This window comes from Ictalurus punctatus, chromosome 24 (assembly GCF_001660625.3).
Source record: "Ictalurus punctatus breed USDA103 chromosome 24, Coco_2.0, whole genome shotgun sequence".
NCBI lineage: Eukaryota > Metazoa > Chordata > Actinopteri > Siluriformes > Ictaluridae > Ictalurus > Ictalurus punctatus.
This window is the reverse complement of record NC_030439.2, coordinates 19,415,343-19,432,190: the sequence shown is the minus strand read 5'-3', so window position 1 is coordinate 19,432,190 and position 16,848 is coordinate 19,415,343. Positions and strand designations below refer to the sequence as shown.

General features: G+C 42.8%; 1 protein-coding gene across 2 annotated transcripts in view; it reads left to right on the top strand.

The window, feature by feature from the left end:
* The window catches only part of adgrl1a (adhesion G protein-coupled receptor L1a), a 218,965-nt gene that overhangs the window by 118,183 nt on the left and 83,934 nt on the right, over positions 1-16,848 (top strand). For both annotated transcript variants that reach the window (XM_053675413.1, XM_053675412.1), the window contains exon 4: positions 12,818-12,927. In XM_053675413.1, coding sequence (XP_053531388.1) covers positions 12,818-12,927 — 110 coding nt within the window. The remainder of the gene's footprint in view (positions 1-12,817; positions 12,928-16,848) is intronic.

Genomic DNA, 16,848 nt, shown 5'->3' with positions numbered 1-16,848 from the left:
TGTGTACGAGAGCGAGAGAGAGGGATACAGGGAGAGGTAGAGTAAGACAGGCAGCGATATAGAGAGAGACAGATAGGGAGAGAGAGACAGATACAGAGAAGGACTAGGAGAGAGAAAAAAAACAGAGAGCGATACAGAGAAAGATACAGAGTGAGACAGATATGGAGAAAGACAAAGAGAGAGAAGAAAGACAGACAGAGAGATATACAGAGATATACAGAGAAAGACAGACAGACAGATAGAGAGAGATACAGAGAACGACAGACAGACAGATAGAGAGAGATACAGAGAAAGACAGACAGAGAGATATACAGAGATATACAGAGAAAGACAGACGGACAGATAGAGAGAGATACAGAGAAAGACAGACGGACAGATAGAGAGAGATACAGAGAAAGACAGACAGACAGATAGAGAGAGATACAGAGAAAGACAGACAGAGAGATATACAGAGATATACAGAGAAAGACAGACAGACAGATAGAGAGAGATACAGAGAAAGACAGACAGACAGACAGACAGATAGAGAGAGATACAGAGAACGACAGACAGACAGATAGAGAGAGATACAGAGAACGACAGACAGACAGATAGAGAGAGATACAGATATACAGAGAAAGATAGACAGACAGATAGAGAGAGATACAGATAAAGACAGACAGACAGCTAGAGAGAGATACAGAGAACGACAGACAGACAGACATAGAGAGAGATACTGAGAAAGACAGACAGACAGGTAGAGAGAGATACAGAGAAAGACAGACAGACAGAAAGAGAGAGATACAGAGAACGACAATGAGAAACGGACTGAGACATACAGAGGAAGCGAGACAGAGGAAGACAGACAGATGAACAGAGAGACAGACAGGCAGCGAGATACAGAGAGAGAGAGAGAGAGAGAGAGAGAGAGAGAGAGAGAGAGAGAGAGGATTATGGAGATGAAGAAGAGCAGATAGAAAACATTACAGCCACATGGACGGGAATACAGATGGTTGTTTGTGTGTGTGTGTGTGTGCGCGAGTGTGTGTGTGTGCGTGTGTGTGTGTGTGCGTGTGTGTGAATATATTTAAATGGTGCTTGTGCATGTAATATTGATAAACTGCTGTGAGGCGCCGTACATCACGCCGCGTTGCTGTGTGCTGCTCAGCTTCCGTACGCACACGCCTGTCTGTTTTCTTCCTAATGTCGCAGTCACGTGATCACGTCTAGTGGGAAATTATTCCATCTCTCCGCTCCTGCCCAGAGGGACGATCCTCTCCATTCTGTCCTCATGTACACATTATTAACTACATAACTAACTCTCTCCCCCCCCCCCCCCCCCCCCCCCCTCTCTCTCTCTCTCTCTCTCTCTGTCTCTCTCACACTCCCTTGCTCTGTCTCACTTTATCAATTCACTTCCAGTTCGGCAGCTTTTACTGGCGTGAATGCTAGAAATCACACTGCCACTAAAGCACATAGACGCTTAAACACACATATATCACTACACAACACACACACACAGTGAACACATACATAGTAGGATGGATAAGCACTAGGAGATAGTGTGTAGGACAGTTTATCTCTCTTTCTGGATCGGTTTCCATTCACACGCTGGCAAAAGCAAATCTGTGTTTCCATTAATGATCACGTGAACGTTATCTTCACGGAAAGTACCAAAAGATGCCAAAGTGAGATGGAGAGATTTAACGCTCGATGTTCATTCGTTTATCTTCAGGAAGCATTTTGTCCTGATTTGTCAACGTTTATTCCGTTGATTAAATCGATATAAACATTTTGACGTAGCTGGATATAACGCTGAAACTCTACTACTTACAGCTCTACCATCCATCCATCCATCCATCCATCCATCCATCCATCTTCTATACCGTTTATCCTTCAGGGTCGCGGGGAACCTGGAGTCTATCCCAGGGAGCGTGGGGCACAAGACGGGTACACCCTGGACGGGGCGCCAATCCATCACATTCACACACACATTCATACACTACGGACACTTTAGACACGCCGATCAGTCTACCGTGCATGTCTTTGGACTGGAGGAGGAAACCGGAGTACCCGGAGGAAACCCCCGCAGCTCTACATCATCATTTCTTTCAAAATAAAACAAACCAAAACATTCCGTCGCTCTTTCCAGCATTCCGTCTTTAATAATATTTAGCTGTCTCTTTCTGATTAACTCTCTCTCACTGTCGCTCTTGATTGCTGTCTGTCTTTCACGTGTTGTCTCTCTTACTATCACTCAGTACGTTTACACGGACAACAATAATCCGATATGAACCCGATTAAGACGATTAAGAAACTAGCACGTGAACAGAGATTATCGAGGGCCTTAATCCGACTACAGTCGTACTCGAAGTAAACACAGACCGGATTAAGACGTAGTGATTGAGACACTTAATGCACTTCGATAAATGCGACTAAAATAGGAATACTCGCATTATCGACGTGCGTTACAGACACGTACACGCCGTAATCACACTATTAACGCCGTGAGAGTTTTCACCGCATTGTGCGACAGGACACGTACACACACGGCAGCGCTCGACCGTCTGACGGCAAACGAGAGAGCACGGCTGCGTCCCAAACCGCGTACTTACCCGCTATATAGCGGGAAGTGAAATACACGTATCTCAGCCACTATATAGACGGTAAGTACGCGGTTTGGGACGCTGCCCACGGCTTCAAGCGGTCGTCTGTTAGCACGTACAGCACGACTAATAATTAACCGCACTCGAAGCGTTCGTAAAATTAAACAGGAAACACCCAAAACTGTATACGGTCCCATAACGACGACCGACTGTACGTCGATACGTGAAATTCCGGAGGGAACGTCGGACGGCGTGGAGCGGTGACGTAATGACGTGTGACGTTAATCCATCTACGTTCTAGAACACGTAACACAGGAACATGAAAGGAGTATTCTAAAAGCGACTCGTGTAAACACCTTAATCAGAATATTATACGTCTCATTCAGAATAAGGTCAATAATTAGATTACCGCTGTCCGTGTAAACGTACTGACTGTCTCACTGTTAATCTTCCCGTCTCTCCCATTGTTTCCGTCTTTTTGCCTCTCTTTTTCTTTCTGCCTCTCTGTCTCTTTCTCATGCTGTCACTCTTTCTCTGAATTTTTATGCCTGATTCTCTCTCTCTCTCTCGCTCTCTCTCTCTCTCTCTCTTTGTCTCACTCTGTTGTTCTATTTGCTCTTATTGTCTTTCAGTCTTTTTTTTTTTTTTTTATCCCTTCCAGTCCTTCTGACTGTGTCTGTCTTTGTCTGGGTCTCTCTGTCTCTCTCTTGGCTGGCTGCCTCTTGATTTCTGTGACTCTTTGTCTCTCTTGCGATCTCTGTCGCTATTACTATCTCTCCATCTCTCCGTCTCTCTCTGTGCCTCTGTTGCAGTTATGATTTATGTGAATATAGTGAATATGTCTCTATATTTTTTTTTTTCTGCTTGGAAGTTGTAAAGTATAATAGTGATGCTATCTTCTGATATCTTTACCTCTCCGCTTTGGTTTAAGGTGTGATAATGATGATGAGGAGGAGGAGGAAGAGGGTGATGATGATAAAGGAGGATAAGGAAGGGGGGAAGTAGGAGGACGATGATGATGAGGAGGAGGATAGTATGGTCAGAGAACAGGCTGATAATGGAAACCTCACTTTTCTTCTTGTGTGAATATGAGCCGCAGTGGCTTTCCTGAAAGTGCCACATCTTGTCAAGTCGGCTGATTGAAAATGACATTTTTTATAGATGATATCTTTGTGCGAGTTACGCCGCAGCTTGCCCCTTCCCCAAAGATAACAACTTCAGATGTGCAGCTGTTTAGACCTAATGACGCGTTGGAACACACGCTTACACATTTTGATTGAATCAATAATTCATTTTAAATGATTTTTTTCAGACGTGCAAGCATCCATCATTATCCCTCCATCCTTCTGGATTCCACTGAACGTCAACAGTACCATGTCTGTGTCAGTGCCGAGCTGAGAACAGTCCCGCGCCTGAACATCAGGTTCTTCGGATACTTATGTTCCTGATGGTGGTCCTCTCTGATCAGAAGGCACTCTGCTTCAGGGTTCTGTAAGGAACTTTTAAGGTTTTCCCAGAGAGACAAGCAATTTTCCCATGATTATTTTTTTTGTCTGTCACGTTACCAAGAAACTCCTCTGAAGACTGTTGGAAAACTTCCTGACTGTTACAAAGTGCTGACACTGGAGACTCTCTACATAAATGTTCAATAAACATCTCCTTACTTAGTGGTTAGTATGTTTACCTCGTACCTCTGGGGCCGAGGGTTCGATTCCCACCTCCGCCCTGTGTGTGTGGGGTTTGCGTGTTCTCTTCAGGGGTTTCCTCCGGGTACTCCGGTTTCTCCCCCAGTTCAAAGACATGAGTTTTAGGCTGATTAGCATTTCCCAATTGTCCATAGACAATTGAATGGGTGTGTGTGTGCGATTGTGCACCGCGATGGGTTGGCACCCCTTCCAGGGTGTCCACCGCCTCGTGCCCCGAGTCTCCTGGGATAGGAGGCTCCCTGTGACCCTGTGTAGGATAATCGGTACAGAAGATGGATAGATGGATGAATGGATGGACTGATCCATGATATGAACAGCACATTTTGTCTGTTCTCGCCCTGATTCCTGGTGCTGAGCATGGGATCTTTTAACTTTAACGGTAGAATGTGCTTTAGTGCCTGAGACAGTGCGTGAAAAAAGAATGGCTGTTGGTTTTTTTTTTTCAAGAAGCACACATTGTTATGGTTAATGAAGTTGAGTGGCCCATATGGTGGGAAGGACAGCATGTACTCAGTCAATTTGAGTGCAAGGGTGGCAATTTAATTTTCTCCTGCAAGACAATGTTTTTCATATGGAAGAGATAATGAAGGATCGCCTTGTGTTAGTCATAGCTAAATCAAAGGAGTTATTATATATTTTATATGTAATTATTTATTTGAATATATATTACCGTAAATGGTGTCTTGAAGCAGGTTGTCAGTGTGTTGTCCCAGGATGGGCTTGGAACGGTACTGTGTGTTTCACTGAAGATCATACTACTAAGGAAGTCATGACCAATTGTGAAACTTATTAATGCTTCCCTTTAACAACTTGTTCTCTTTCGCCCAACGAATATAAATTCTTTCTAAAAGTTTTGCTCATATGCTTAAGAACTATTTTCAGCTACCAGACACCGAAAGGACATAAGAAGCAGCCTTACAATATTCCTGAGAAATCAATAATGGACAGCGTGTTCCTGTATGTGATATATTGCATTCCTGTAAGGTCCTCGGTATGACTGTTGGTTTGATTTCCCTTGACCAAGAGAAGACATTTAATCACATTAACCACAAAGTATCTTTGTAATGTAATCAAAACTTGCGCTGGTATCAGATCTGTTTCTATTTAAAGTTGTAAGCCATAGTTGTATGTTAGTATCTTGTGTATGATCAAGGCAGGACGTGGGTTGAGCTAGGCGATTTCGGTTTCAAGAGATACCAGGCATGGAAGTCCTTTCGAGTCAGCTGTACAGTTCTCTTTAGCTTGACGAGCTTGACGGTTTTCCTCCTCCTAACTCACCTGATGCAACTCATCAGGTAATTGACACACGTGAACTAGGCAAGGTAGAGGAGTGAAGTCACCAAAATGTCCAGGGAAGTGGTACTCCATGACCAGGATTGAGAAATGCAGTTCTAGAGAGGGGCAGCAAAAGCTCAAAGCTCCAAGGATCCGGTGTTAATCTGAGCTCGGGTTACTGTCTGTGTGGAGTTTTACTTGTTTTCAGCGTGTCCATGGATTGGCGCCCCCTAGGTGTGAATGCTTACCGCATGGTGCTCTGCAATGGACTGGAGTCTCATCCTGGGTGTATTCCCGCCTTCTAACCAGTGTTCCCGGGATAGACTCCGGGACCAGGCCAGGATAAAGTGCTTGCTGAAGTTGAATGATGTTTTCACTGATCATGGATCAGAATTTTAAGGATTTATATGAGGCCCTTTGGCAGTCCCTCCAGGATTTCGCGATTTTACATTCGTAGAAGTTAACGCGACATGTAGCAAATTCCGCGACATTGGGAGGAGCTTGCAATCGTTCAGAATTACCGCAGATTGTCCGCAGACGCGTCACGTGACGTCATCTCAACGCGTGTTCAGCTAAAGCCCTCTTCTAATCACGTGCGTCGGACACGAGTACGGCTAAAAGGTCTCATTTACCAACAAACATCACTGCGAAAGAGCACGCAAAACAATTTTATGCAGTTGCGATTTCACCGATTCAAGTAGTTTTCTGCAAAAAAAAAATAAAGGCACGGAAAACTCCACATCGCAAATTTTGAGAAAGCCGCAGCAAACTCGAGCATTTTTCGCCGCAACAGCCACAAAAACACTGAGTGGAATCTTGTACGGAATGCTTAGGGAGCATGGCTTAGTGGTTTGCCTAGCACCACCTTGGGTTGGCACCCCGTCCAGGATGGACCCAGATTTGTTCCCCGACTTCCCTGGGATAGGTTCCAAGCTCCCCCGTGATCCTGTGTAGGATAAGTGGTATAGAAAATAGATGGATGAGGCCCTTAAGAAGACATCTTCTGCCTTGCTCAAGGGCCCAACAGTGGCAGCTTGGCAGTACTGGTGCTTGAACCCTCGACCTTCCAATCAGTAACCCAGAGCCTTAACCGACAAGCCACCACTGCCCCACTGTATCATACGACAACTACCAACTGGGGAGGATGAAAGCAAACATGTGCTTCCTCCAGAACACATGGAGTTAACCAATCACATATTTTCAAACCCAAAGCAGAGTAACACACTTGGAGGAGAGTGTTATCTCGCACGAGATACAATTTTGCTTTCTTGGACTACCAATGAACACGAATGGCTGTAGCATTGTCAGGATTCGAGCTCACACTCTCCAGACCTTTAAGAGATTGCTTTTCTGTTGCACCACTCGGTAGCAAGTGTTGGCTTTCTTTTTGGATGTATATTTTTTTTAATTAGGAGAGTGTAATCGAGAGGCATTTTGGTTAACTTGGTTACCGCTACCCTGGGGCATAGAGTCTCTGTATTACAACTGGTGCAGGAAGTACAGAGAATGTTGATGTTTGTTTGTTTTTTTATTTCAATCTGATCAACAGTTCCTTCAATCAGCTATCCTATACCTGTACAGGAAGTGAATGTCAGAGCCTGGGGCATCACAGGTCTCTCGGTTGCCTGGATCCTGCCAGCACACTTTTAAGTAAGCCAAGTGGAATGGGACACAATAAATACCCATTTCTCAGGAAATTTCAGCAGGGTACACTCAGTGCCGGAAGCATGTAAGCTGTTTTCAATCTCACGGATGTCGGACACGTCTGCTGGGACGTGGCTGTCGGGGGTAGCCATTGTTTTGTAATCAAAAGTCGTGAGAGAGAGCTAGGATTTCCTGAAGGACCTGTCTGGTACTCTTCAGTGTACACAGGGAGGTTACGGTGATTTTTTTAAAATTATTATTATTTTTTTTTTTTAACACCGAGGCCCTGAATTGCTCGGATACCAAATAACTAATTTGGTATATTTGTGCACGCAAGCGGATAGAAATGCAGTCTTGTTGCGGGTGATTTCCAAAGAATAACCGTGTGATTTAGGCCGTGCTTAATGTAGAGGAGAGACACGATGTGTAAAGGAGGTTTTTGCAGCTACCAGGTATGAACATGCATGAAACCGATACTATATAATACTACAATATTAAGTCATTTTTTAAACGTTACGACCATTTTGAGGCCCTGAGACCTAGTCTTGACAAACCCTGTCATTTTAAAATGGTGCCATTTTGTTTTCAACTTGCAACGACAGACTTCCGCAAATGTAATACCTGCTGTTCAGCGGTATTAATTGATACACTCAATCACTGCTCCTGAAATGTCTTTCAGGCTGCAGTCGATCACAGTGAGAGTGTTAAATTAATCTACTTGCATCGACTCCATCCTGCGTTTCACACTTTTAGGTGGAACCGCGACAAATTGCATATTCATTAAGGTAAACACGTGTTATTTCGCTTGTGTGAAAGACGTAGCCCTCTGTAGTCCCCGTTAATAAATCAGCTTGCAAGGTTTACTGCAGGGTTTGTTTTTTTTTTTTCCTTCTTCTTCTTCTTCTTCTTTTTGCACATACACACCTTCAGTAGAGCAGAGTGTACCTGTTATTGTCGTCGTGGAGGAGTGGAATGAGGACGTGAAGTGTTTTTTTGTCCTTTACCGCACAAAAAAAAAAAAAACCTGGGCCGTTCAGAAAGCAAGCCCACTATGCAATCTGTGTGAAGGTGTGGTGTGCCGTGCGAATCTTTTGGCTGGAGTTCCATAAGCCAGGTGGTCCGAGTCTTTTGGCAGAGACGCCTTTCCCAAAGGCTGTTGGCAGACCCCTGAACAAGTGTCCGATTGATAAACAGACAGCTGACTTCTAGTGGAGGAATGCGCATGGGACAATAGGCAGAAACACATCAAACGCACCTTGATCCTGTCCTTTCTGTTCTGAGAGCGAGCCCCTATCTTTCACACCTTTGCACAATGCACATGAGCGGACTAAATAGGTTTCTCCTTTGAGCTTTTCATCTTTTGGCGAAAATACTCAGCAAGGCTGCCACTATCCTTCAGCATCTCTGCTCCAATGTACTCTGGGCTTTTGTTGTTGTTGTTGTTGTCGTTTTTGTTTCTTATCATGCCTTTCGGGTTGTCCATCAGTCCATCCATCTGTCCGTGCGTCAAGAGATGAACTGATAAGATTCAAACAGGGTCAAGGTCACAGCAAGGTCAAATGTTTGAAGTATATTTTCAAGGGTATTTGAGAAGAACTAGACTTGCTAGCGGTGGAGGAATCCTCGTTGATGACTTATTTTGGGCCTGTCTCCGACCTAATTAAAATCACAAGTCCTTTCTCTTACGTTGTTCACTAGTCCCTTGACTTTCTGTTTATTTCCAAAATCTTGGGGGATTCCGGGGGATTTGGCGGATGTTTGGGACGTCCAGGTCTGAGGCCTAGCTCGCACTAACACAAGTAATTCTGAATATGGATAATTTGGGCCGAAATCACATTTCTAGTCCATTTCCCAAACGTTTTCCTTCCACATTGATTTGTTTTGACAACGTGAATCATGCGATTGAATTTTTCAGTGAATGTAATTTAGTTTCATGTCTGTAAATATGTTATCTTGGTTATTAACTCCATAAAGTGAAGTAGTAATTTAAACACATCACTCTCTCACTTTCTCTCATTCTCTCTGTCATTCTCTCACTGTCTGCCTCTTTCTATTTCTATCATTCTCACTCATTCTCTCTCTAGCATTCTCTCTCTCTCTCTGCATCTCTCTCATTCTCTCTCTCTGTCATTCTCTCTCCGCGTCTCTCGCGGTTTCTCTCTCTATCATTCTCTCTCTGCGTCTCTCTCATTCTCTCGCTGTCATTCTCTCACTCTCTCTGTCTCTTTCTATCATTCTCTCTATCATTCTCTCTCTCTGCGTCTCTCATTCTCTCTCTCTCTGTCATTCTCTCACTCTGTCTGTCTCTTTCTATTATTCTCTCTCATTCTCTCTCTATCATTCTCGCTCTCTCTGTGTCTCTCTCATTCTCTCTCTCTCATTCTCTCTGTCATTCTCTCTCTCTTTCTATCATTCTCTCTCTCATTCTCTCTCTCTTTCATACTCTCTCTCATTCTCTCTCTATCATACTCTCTCATACACTCTCACATTCTCTCTCTATCATTCTCTCTCATTCTCTCTCTCTATCATTCTCTCTCTGCGTCTCTCTCATTCTCTCGCTGTCATTCTCTCACTCTGTCTCTTTCTATCATTCTCTCTCTATCATACTCGCTCTAATTCTCTCTCTCTCTCTCATTCTCTCTCTATCATTCTCTTTCTCTGTTTCTCTCATTCTCCCTCTGTCATTCTCTCACTCTGTCTGTCTCTTTCTATCATTCTCTCTCTCTCTCTCTCTCTCTCTCTCTCTCTCTCTCTGTCAGTCTGCCTGTCAAGTCAAAGTCAAGGTCAAAACGTTGCTAATTGGCATGACAAATATTAACATTTGTATTGCCAAAGCTTTTGTACAGACAAATTAGAAATGAACTACAGAAATAAATAAGTAGAAACAAATGTACACACATTTAACAATACAGTCAAACAGAAACACCAGTTACAGTTACAGTTAGAATTAAAAACAAGAAGAAAAAAAGAATGAAAAACACCCACACATATACATACATTTATGTAAAAGTGCTGGGCATATGCAGTGACTTGCCCAGTTTTTTATTTTTTTTATTTTTTATTTTTTTTTATAAACGCAGCAAAAACAGAAACGTCTCTTTTTCAGGACACTGTATTTTAAAGATCATTTTGTAAAATCCAAATCAGATCTTTATCGGAAAGGGTTTACACGATGTTTTTCACGCTTGTTCGGTGAACCATAAACAATTATTGCACATGCACCTGTGGAACAGTCCTTAAGACCCGAACGGTGTACAGGCGGAAGGTGATTACGGTCACAGGTACAATAAGTTCGGACACTAAAGAGACCTTTCTACTGACTCTGAAAAACACCAGAAGGAAGATGTCTAGGGTTCCTGCTCTCCTGCGTGAACATGCCGTAGACCTGCTGCATGAGGCATGAGGACTGCAGATGTGCCCAGAGCGATAAACTGTGATGTCTGTAACGGAAGACGTCTGGGACGGTGCTACAGGGAGACCGGGAGGACAGCTGATCGTCTTTGTAGTGGAAAATTACACGTAACCGTGTATTCCTCCAGACGTGATGGAGAACTCGCCTCGGTGGAAGAGTGGAGGAACATCTCACAGCAAGGACTGACCGAACATGGTGCAGTCCATGAGGATGAGATGCTCTGTAGTACTTAAAGCAGCTGGAGAACACCAGATACTGACTCTTACTTTTAATATTGACCCCCCCTTTTGTCCAGGGACTCATTATTCCATTTCTGCTCCTCAAACGTCTGTGAAACGTCTTCATTTTACGTGTTGAAGGTTTTTATATTAATACAAATATTTACACATGTTAAGAAATTTGCTGGAAATAAAAGCGTTTGAATGTGAGACGTTTCTTTATTGATATATATTTGAGGTAAAATTGACTCTGGTCCATTTAGTTATTAGAACATGATTCACACCCCAAGGTGGTAATACAGGAGTTACACCTCGGGTGTGTGTTATTTTCTAATAATTCAACCTACCGGAGTCAATTATTCCGCTTATACCACAGTTCACACACCTCGAGACATCGCTCAGATGTTTGTTTTTTTTTTTTCCAAGACATTCGTCAGGGTTTTGTCCTTAAAATGCTCTCGAGTGTGTGTAACTAATTTATTACACATCTCATCTTAAGCCTCTGTCACTAATTCCAAACCGTCATTTTAGCGCTAGTAACGGAGCAGTTATTGGTGAGAGAGAGCGAGAGAGAGTCAGAGAGATAAATAAATGTATTTATTTGTTCTATATAAAAATAGAACAAATAAATAAATTAATATTGATACTTGTTCACCGGCTTATCACACATTCTCTCTCTCTCTCTCTCTCTCTCTCTCTCTCTCTCTCTCTCTCTCTCTCTCTGTCTAATAACCGCATATCAGTAGCTCAAGCCTCCGCTTCGCCTCGTGGCCGCATTCATTACCACCTCGGCTGCACGTTATTTGTCTAATAATTCAGCGGCCCGTCGTCAATTATTCCTCACTTATTTCTGGAAAATGGAAATTTTCTGTCGTTTTGTTTGTTGTTAGCGGTGTGCGCCGCGGTGAAAGGAAGGCTAACTCTTCCGTTATTTCAGTTAACTCGGCGTAGTGATATGGAATTGTAATGCGGGCAAAACCTGACCGGGACTACTTTAGCCGTGCATCTACTGAAAAATAATTGCACGCCTCAGAACTCCTGTCAGCCAATCAGAATCGAGAATTCAACACTGCTGTGGTATAATAGTGCAGGTGTGTTTGTGTGTGTGCATGTTTCTCTCTCTCTCTCTCTCTCTCTCTCTCTCTCTCTCTCTCTCCCTCTCTCTCTCTCTCTCTCATTCTCTCTCTATCATTCTCTCTCTCTGTCTCTCTCTCTCATGATCCTTCTCTGTCTGTCTCTCTCTCATTCTTACTCTGTCTGTCTCTCTGTATCATTCTCTCTCTCTCTCATTCTTACTCTCTGTCTGTCTCTCTCTCTCATTCTCTCTGTCTGTCTCTCTCTCTCATGATCCTTCTTTGTCTGTCTCTCTCTCATTCTTACTCTGTCTGTCTCTCTGTATCATTCTCTCTCTCTCTCATTCTTACTCTCTGTCTGTCTCTCTCTCTCATTCTCTCTGTCTGTCTCTCTCTCTTTGTGTCTCTCTCATTCTCTTTATCACTCTATGTCTCTGTCTTTATCTATCTTTCTCTCTCTCTCTCATTCCCTCTGTCTGTTTCTCTCTCTTTGTGTCTCTCTCATTCTCTCTATCATTCTATCTCTCTGTCTGTCTCTGTCTCTTTGTATCTCTCATACTCTCTCATATTCTCTCTCTTTGTCATCCGGTCTCTCTGTCATTCTTCCTCTCTCTCTCTCTCTCTCTCTCTCTCTCTCTCTCTCTCTCTCTCCCCCTCATTCTCCTTCTCTCTGTGTGTCTTTCTCTCGCTCTTTCTTCAATGTTTTTCTAATTTTTTTTTTAGTTCATCAAGCTTTATTAGCATGAGCATATACATGTACAGAATTGACAAAGCAGTACAGGAATGAGGACTGCTGTTAATAATAATAATAACTCTTGCTCTTCTCTGTCTCTCTCTCTCTGTCTCTCTCTCTGTATCTCTCTCTCACTCTCACTCTCTCTCTCTCTCTCTCTCCCTCGTTCAGGTGTAATAACCGTACGCAATGTGTGGTGGTCGCTGGGTCAGACGTGTTTCCCGATCCTTGTCCAGGAACTTACAAGTACCTGGAAATTCAGTATGAGTGTGTGCCATACAGTGAGTACACTCAATATGCACGCACACACACACACACACACACACACACACACACACACACACACGTACACACACGTACACACACAGCATCATTCCCACCCCTCACCGACAACCCACACCCCCCCCCGTCCCCCTCCCATATCCTACCCAGACCTCACCTAACCCCTGAGGAAGTACCATTCACTTACACTCACTCACCCACCCACACACACACACACACACACACACTCTTACACACTTGCACACGCTCACAAGTGCACTCGCTCACTCTGACGCACTCGCACTCAAACACACACTCAGACAGACGGACGGACACTTTCTTCTCTTCTGCTCTTTCTCTCTCTCTGCCTCACACTCGCACACACTTACACACATACATACACACACACACACTCACACACACACACTCACACACTCTCACATGCACTCACACCACTAAACCCTTTTTCTCCATCAACAGTGCGATGCTCCAGAAACTGAGGGGAGATTTTCACATTGGCGAGATGCTCCAACACACACACACACACACACACACACATGTGCTGACATTCCATTTGTATGTATTGGAATGTATGCTTGTCCATATATGGAAGTTTGATATATTCAAGAAAGAAGTCATCAACATTCTATTTTACAGATTTTGTTAGCCGGCTAGCTAGCATGAGCTAACCTGACAGGATTTCTGAGACATATTTTTACATCATATTCATAAATGTTCATAATCTACTCTGTTAACACACGCTAGCTAACTAACATTACTAAACCTGGCAGGGTTTCTCAGAGGACTTTAAATACATACTGATTAAGGGTCAGCAATCTGTGATCACTGCTAACGCTAGCTGGGTAACTCAAACTAACCTGACAGGGTTTCTGAGAGGATTTCATTTTTAAATCAACACTGTTAACAGTTAGCCAGCTAAGTAACCTGGGCACCACAAAATTTCTCAAAGAACCTTTAATACATTCTGATTAAGGGTCAATAAATTTCACTGCTAACACTAGCCAACTAAATAATGAGCTAACCTGAAAGGATTTCTGAAAGGACTTTTAATACATTTGAATAATATACTAATAATAATTCTAGGGGATTTGAGTTAAATATGAAGAAATACTAATAGTCATCACTGCTAATGCTCGCTGCTTACTAAAATATGCTAACTTGACAGGATTTCTGAGGGGATTTAAGTTATATATGTAGAAATGCTAATAGTCATCACTACTAATGCTCCCTGCTTGCTAAAATATGCTAAACTGACAGGATTTCTGAGGGGATTTAAGTTATATATGTTGAAATGCTAATAGTCATCACTACTAATGCTCGCTGCTTGCTAAAATATGCTAAACTGACAGGATTTCTGAGGGGATTTAAGTTATATATGTAGAAATGCTAACAGTCATCACTACTAATGCTCGCTGCTTGCTAAAATATGCTAAACTGACAGGATTTCTGAGGGGATTTAAGTTATATATGTTGAAATGCAAACAGTCATCACTACTAATGCTCGCTGCTTGATAAAATATGCTAACCTGACAGGACTTCTGAGGGGATTTAAGTTATATATGTTGAAATGCTAATAGTCATCACTACTAATGCTCGCTGCTTGCTAAAATATGCTAACCTGACAGGATTTCTGAGGGGATTTAAGTTATATATGTAGAAATGCTAACAGTCATCACTACTAATGCTCGCTGCTTGCTAAAATATGCTAAACTGACAGGATTTCTGAGGGGATTTAAGTTATATATGTTGAAATGCAAACAGTCATCACTACTAATGCTCGCTGCTTGATAAAATATGCTAACCTGACAGGACTTCTGAGGGGATTTAAGTTATATATGTTGAAATGCTAATAGTCATCACTGCTAACGCTCGCTGCTTGCTAAAATATGCTAACCTGACAGGATTTCTGAGGGGATTTAAGTTATATATGTAGAAATGCTAACAGTCATCACTACTAATGCTCGCTGCTTGCTAAAATATGATAACCTGACAGGATTTCTGAGGGGATTGTTATTAAAATGATTATTAACATCTATGGATATAAATGAACGATCTTACAGATTCTGTATAGTGGGATTAATGTTATTAGTAGATAGCAGTGAAGATTACCATTTATAAATATGATTTAAATTCTCTCAGAAATCCTGTCAGGTTAGCTTATGTTATCTAGCTAGCTACCATTAGAAGTAAAGATTAGATTTTATTATTATGCGTTAACAATCCTGTCAGACTTGTTGTATAAATATGATTGAATGAAACCTCTTAGAAATTATGTCAGGTTAGCTTCTGTTAGCTGCCTAGTAATGAAGATGTTTGGGTTTTTTTCTCCATGTGTGATTAGGTATCTATCAGTTTAACGAGCTATTAAACATATTATTATTACTAACTAACAGTAAAGATTTTTAAATCCCCTCAGAAATCCTGTCAGGTTAGCTTATGTTACCGAGCAGCGAGCGTTAGCAGTGATGACTATTAGCATTTCTACATATATAACTCAAATCCCCTCAGAAATCCTGTCAGGTTAGCTTATGTTAGCGAGCAGCGAGCGTTAGCAGTGATGAATATTAGCATTTCTACATATATAACTCAAATCCCCTCAGAAATCCTGTCAGGTTAGCTTATGTTAGCGAGCAGCGAGCGTTATCAGTGATGACTGTTAGCATTTCTACACCCCACAGGCCATTAAAAAAAATTCTCAGTGGCCTAAAATGACGTTTTTGAACGTACAAGAGGACAAAAAAGAATATTACATTCACAGAAACATCCGTATGCACACATATAAACACACACGCACATGCTTGCATGTATTGTGGGGCGTGGCTAATGTGAAAATCTCCTGTCAGGCAGTCTCCCTTCCCCCTCATGTGTTCAGTGTTCCCAGCGTGCAGGTGGGGATGTGGGCGGGGCTTGGGAGGTCAGTATTGACAAAGGATTATGGGATATTAACCATGTTCTACAAATACCTGGGTCAGTTTCTCTGCTTTTTTCCTCAGGAGACGAAGAAGAGATGAGCGTGAAGACTAGTAAAAAAAAAAAAAAACAACCCAAAACTTTCTCTCTTTTTTACTCATTCTTTTTTTTTTTAATTCCCTTCTCTTTTCATCAGTATCTCTCGCTCTTTCACTTCGTGTCTTTGAGCTCACCTTGCTTTCTTCTTCTTCTTCCTGTAAATCCTGCGAATTCCGCTCTCTGTCGTTTGCGTTGCCCTCCCCTCCTTTTTCATTCCCTTGTCCCGCGATCCATTTAATGAGTTTCCCTTCGTCTGTCCGTCTCTCCTTCGCTCTCCTCCTTCGCTTCCTCCTCCTCCTCCTGCTCTCCATCCCGTCTTTGTCACGCTTTCATCCTGTGTCCTGCTGTCTCCTGTAGCTCTTTCGTTCCCTTCCTTCTGTCTCTTGCAGGTATTTGGGACGCGTCCAGAACGGTTTCTCTTTCAGGAAAAAAAAGTTTTTATGTTTCTCTCTCTCTCTCTCTCTCTCACACACACACACACACACACACACACACACACAAATTTAATCGAAAAAACTGTCTTTTACAGAACTTTTTATGACAACCCTCTGCCTGGCGGTCTTAAGCTGTGCGCGCGCACTCACACACTCACACACACACTCACACACACACACACACACACACACACACACTGCACAGCTAATACAGTCAGAGAGGTTCACAATCACATCCTCTCCCACTTTCTTTCCGCTTTTAGCCGCTCATATTTCCACTCAGCTTTTCTTTCTCTGCCACACACTTGGAAGAAGTGTTCGCGTCGGAGAGCGTAAACTTAACGTAAACGTAAACGGCGCACGCACCATACTTTTGGAAAGCACCGTATCGGATGAGTCGGTTTGCCTCGCCGCTTAATTTCGCTCATCACGAGCCTGTGTATTTTATTCCCGCCCGCTCAGCCGTATCCGGGAAGC